Here is a 5,003-nt window from a genome sequence, read left to right as displayed (position 1 = left end):
CTATTTAGACACGTCGCTGTTGCTCCCAGAATCTCCAAAAAGCCATGACATGCAATTCTTGATCAGCGCTGAAAAATTGATCAAGCTACACAGTTCATCATAATCTCCAATTGGATTTGCACCTACAAATTAGAAACAAGAGTTTTAAATTGCGGTTACCGTCGTTGCACGCAATACATTCCACAAAGTTCATGAAACATAAAATTAAAATGAAGAGTTTCATTTCACCTGGTGAGAATTGAAAATTGCTAAGCTCACTGCTCTGGTTCTCATTGGTAGCTTCAGCATTGTTCTTCTTCACAGTGTTGCTAGTTCCTTCATCGGCATCATCTTGATCAGCCATTATGGCCTTCCCCTTGTTATTACGAGAGAGATTCTTTGCATCAAGCACCGTATCACCCAACAAGCCAGTGTTTCCTGCACGAGGAGGAGATAAGAACGGTGCAGTAACTTCATAATAGTAATTGCCCATGTTGCTTGTAGCTTCAAACCAGCCATCAATTTCACTAGAATGGGATGAAACGGGGGTAACAGGGCCATCAGGTGTGGCGGTTATGGTTGCAGATATCTCAGAGGTCGAGCCTGTTACATAAGCAAAACTCGGGTTCAATGCAGAAACATGGAACCCCAATCCTGAAACAGGGGACAGACGCAACTCAAACTGCGGCAGCGGTGGTGGCGGCGACGGCGGGTATGGACTGAAGTAATAATTTTCAGTAGGATCAAGGTGGTTTGCCAGAGGGTTTGCAGCAGTTGGCTGATTTGGCAGCAGAACACCAAGGTTGTTGAGATAATCATCGACTGCAAACAATGGCGAAGACAATATCTGTTGAAGTTGCTGAAATTGCTCCTCCTTTTGTTGCTGATGATAAACTTCCGCTTTTGCAAGAGCTTCTGGGGTATAAAGGGGTAACCCTGCTTTCTCAAGCTTTTTCACCCGGCAGTTCCAAAAGTTCTTGATCTCATTGTCAGTCCTGCCAGGTAGCTGAAAAGTGCACAATACAAAAAGAAAGTATGAAATCAGTAAATGGAAGCATGGCAAATTAGCATAATATTTTGTGAAACTGGGTCCAAAATGAAAGTACAGTTTTCAAAAAGACTGATGTCACCATTCAGCACAGGGAATTTTGATGGTGTGAGAGTAATATATATATATATATATATATAATTAAAAGTGAGAGCATAGTTTACTAAAGGAGATACAGGCAGGACATTTTTTACCAAAGGAGCCATCAAAACCACATATTTTTACTACTTAAGTGAGGATATTTAGCAATGTAGAACACAAGAAAGGACATTTAGCTATGTGGAAATAAGTGAGGGCATTTAACAATGTGTAACACAAGTGAGAACATTTTTTACCAAACGGGTCATCAAAAACCACATACTTTTACTACTCAATTTTTTTTTAATGATTTTTTAAAAAATCAAGTGAGGCACTTGCCCTCATAGTGTAACACCTAGATCCGCCCTTGAGTGAGCATATCTCAATCGTGGTTATCCAAAATTGAGATGTAAGACAATTAGGGTTTGTGTTAAGATTTCCGCCAAACTCGATGTGGATTCACGTTGAATGTAGTGTGGTAAAATTTTTCATTTCCGATCCACATGAAAAATTATAGTTGAATATGTTGACACTTGAGATACGTCAAATCACATTTGCGTATGGCGTTTGTGCAAACGGAAATGTAATTTTACGTATGTCAAGATATTAACAGAAAAGCTATAATTTGTCACGTTGAGGTCGATGTGAATCCATGTTGAGTTCAACGAAAATCGAAACACATGCACAAAACTAGAATTACAAAATCCACGAAACGAACCGTGATCCATCTGCTACAATGAGATTAGTCACCGCTATTGATGGCGGATACCCAGGCCACAACAAAAGAATCGCAAACAAAAACTCAATCACCCACATGCATAAAACAAGAATACAAAAAGAGTAAAATACACTCACCCCCCTCAACGTTTGTGAGAATAACACTTAACTCCATTCTTATCCAAAATATACACTCCACCCCAATAATAATCTCATAATTACACTTAGCTCAATTCTTCTCTGAAATCTTCACTACACCCCACCCCTTTAACACCATCCAAAAGATGCTAACGGAATATTCCTTTAACTCAAATTAATTAATTAAAATATAAATGATAAATAAATTACATTATCCTCTAACCAAATAATAATTGTACTATAATTTTGTAAATATTCTAAATATTTATAAAATATTTTAAATACCTCCAAATAAAAAATAATAATTAAACTTGATGTTTATTATGGTCAAAATATTTCTCTCTCTAATATAACTCAAATTTAAATATGGAGTATTTCAGTCAAAATATTTATCAAATGATGAGTTCTTAATACCTATGTATAACCTTAAACAACTTATATTTTAGAACTTAAAATGTCATGTGCTTAAGTGCTCATACAACCTAATAACTAAGGTAATCACATATCGTCATAGCACAATTATACTTTGAAAATTTAGTAAACTTATTGACAAATTTTTTTAGTAAACTTAGTGGTAAAGTTTTTGAGTTTTGATGGTTCTGACATTGAGTTAAGTTTTGCTAAATTTGTGATGGAAAATGTTGTTGCCTTGAAGAGGATGATTTCAAACTTAGCTGGAAGCTACGTAACTCAGATCCGGAAGAAGTAAAACAGAAGTTGTTCTCGTTTAAGAAATGTTCTAGTTCTATGAATTTGGAATTACACCAAGAAGGTCAGAACATGCTTTATTGTAAATCATTTGTGCTGCCCTCCAAATAACAAGGATTTGTTTACTTGAATGAGCAATGATTATCTCGTGCTACTTTTTTTTTTTTTAAAAATGTATATTTATTATTTAGTTAGAAGATAATGTAATGTATTTATATTTAAATTAATTAATTTTGAGTTAAAAGAATATTCCGTTAGCATCTTTTGGATGGTGTTAAAGGGGGTGGGGTGGAGTGTAGAATTTAGAGAAGAATTGAGTTAAGTGTAATTGTGAGATTATTATTGGGGTGAAGTGCATATTTTGGATAAGAATGAAGCTAAGTGTTATTCTCACAAATCTTGAGAGGGGTGAGTGTATTTTACTCATACAAAAACCACAAAAAAGCAAAGGTCACATGCGACAATGTGATAAGTCACTGCTATAAATGATGGATACCCAAATCACAACTAAAGAATCTCAAACGAAAGTCTAATCACACATGCATAAAATAAGAATTATGAAAACCACAAAAATGAAATCGTAAGCTACCAGCGGCAATAAAATTAATCACCGATATCGATGGCGGACGCCCTGATCTCAACAAAATAACCACAGAAAGAAACTCAATTCAAGTTCAAACCTTTTGTTCATTTTATTATGATAAAACAATCTTGAATCTTTGTTATAAAAACCTTCAAGCACCGGAATGAATTTGGATGAAAAGTTTCGAAAAGTAGATAATAAAAATAAACAAGCACTAACAAAAAATGGCTTTTCCTTCTCCCTCTTTTTTCTTGTCCCTGTCACCTTAATCAAAAAAATGTTGCAGATCTAATTAAATCTGTATCCATTATCCAAATCTTGAAATTAAAAGATGACCAACACTAGTGAAAACAACATAATTAAATCACAGATCATACAATAGATCTATCTATTTTCACTTTCGAAACCAAAATTATTGCACTAAAACCAAGAACAAAGAAAACAGAGAAACCAAAATGATCTGCACTAAAAATAAAGAACAAGAAAACACACAGAAGCAAAAATATTGATAACCTGAACACAGATCACCAAAGATCAAAACTTTACATACATTTATCCTGCAAGCATGTATATCATCATCATCAATTCATCATCATATATACAACAAGCAAATAGTCATAGCTAGACAAATGAGATACATATACCTGTGTAGCCATTTGGGCCCATTTGTTCCCAAACATTGCATGAAGTTCCATGATGGTTCTTTCTTCTTCATCAGAAATTGCACCCTTCTTGATACCAGGCTGTAGATGATTCAACCACCTAAGCCGACAACTTTGGCCACACCTGAGCAACCCAGAATTATTCTGCACATCATTCCAATTATCCACCCCGTATCTCCCCACGTACTCGATCAGCATCATGTCTTCTTCTATACTCCAAAGACCTTTCCTCAAGCCATCCTCATTGGTGTTGGAGTTTTTTTCCGCCATAGCAATCAAAATCTGAGAAAAAAAGTGAGACAAAATGACTCATAAGAAAAAGATCAAGAACAAAAGAACTTAATTATATATAAATAAAAAAGAACAATGGAAGGAGAAGAAAGCTACGTTTTTTTCTTCAGTAGGGGCTTATGAGATGGTGGGGATGTGTATGAGAATGTGTGAGAGGTGAGTCAGGGATGGACTTCAGAGATTATTTCTCCTCTCACACAAGATAACCAGAACAAAGGAAAAAGAAAGGAGAGATAGAGATAAGAAGAGAGAGAGCAACGAGAAAGGGTAGAGAGTGAGAGTAGAGGGATATATATATATATATGTGTGTGTGTGTTTGTGAGTCAGCCATTATCTTCTCTTTCCTTCCTTTTTTATTTTTTCTTAGAAATATGATGTGAATATATCAATTAAGGGTGACTAGCTATTAATTTTTTTTCAATTTAGGTGTTTTTCACAACAAAAACTTTTTCTTCCTACTTAGACTAATAAGATGTCAACTGTTAAAAATATTTATCAATTATGGAAGTGTATTTGTTTTCAATTTTATAATTAATATGAGTGTATGAATTATAAAATTACTAACATTACATAGCGCGTGCAACCACGCCCAAAATAGCGAGTGTTACGCGTTCAAAATAGCGAGTGTAACTACGCTCATAATAGTGAGCTCGTGAGTTTAATACAAAGGGTGAGATGGTCAAAAAAAGGACATGGCTATTTATATAATTTTCGGTATTACCTAATAGAGTTTTCCTTTCGCATGACCTATTTGATTTTCACTATCAAAGAATAACCATTTTTTCCTTTTTTGAAGAGC

General features: G+C 34.8%; 1 protein-coding gene across 1 annotated transcript; it reads right to left on the bottom strand.

Annotated features, from left to right (window-relative positions):
- Positions 1 to 4,189, bottom strand: LOC130743935 (transcription factor MYB101-like). The gene is made up of 3 exons (XM_057596146.1): positions 3,896 to 4,189; positions 229 to 985; positions 1 to 122 (listed from the first exon to the last, which is right to left on the bottom strand). The coding sequence occupies exons 1-3, from the start codon at positions 4,181 to 4,183 to the stop codon at positions 1 to 3; spliced, it is 1,167 nt and encodes a 388-aa protein (XP_057452129.1). The 5' UTR covers positions 4,184 to 4,189.
- Positions 4,190 to 5,003: the final 814 nt, after the last annotated feature.

This window comes from Lotus japonicus, chromosome 3 (genome assembly GCF_012489685.1).
Source record: "Lotus japonicus ecotype B-129 chromosome 3, LjGifu_v1.2".
In the NCBI taxonomy this organism is placed as follows: domain Eukaryota; kingdom Viridiplantae; phylum Streptophyta; class Magnoliopsida; order Fabales; family Fabaceae; genus Lotus; species Lotus japonicus.
This window is presented reverse-complemented; position numbering and strand designations above follow the sequence as displayed.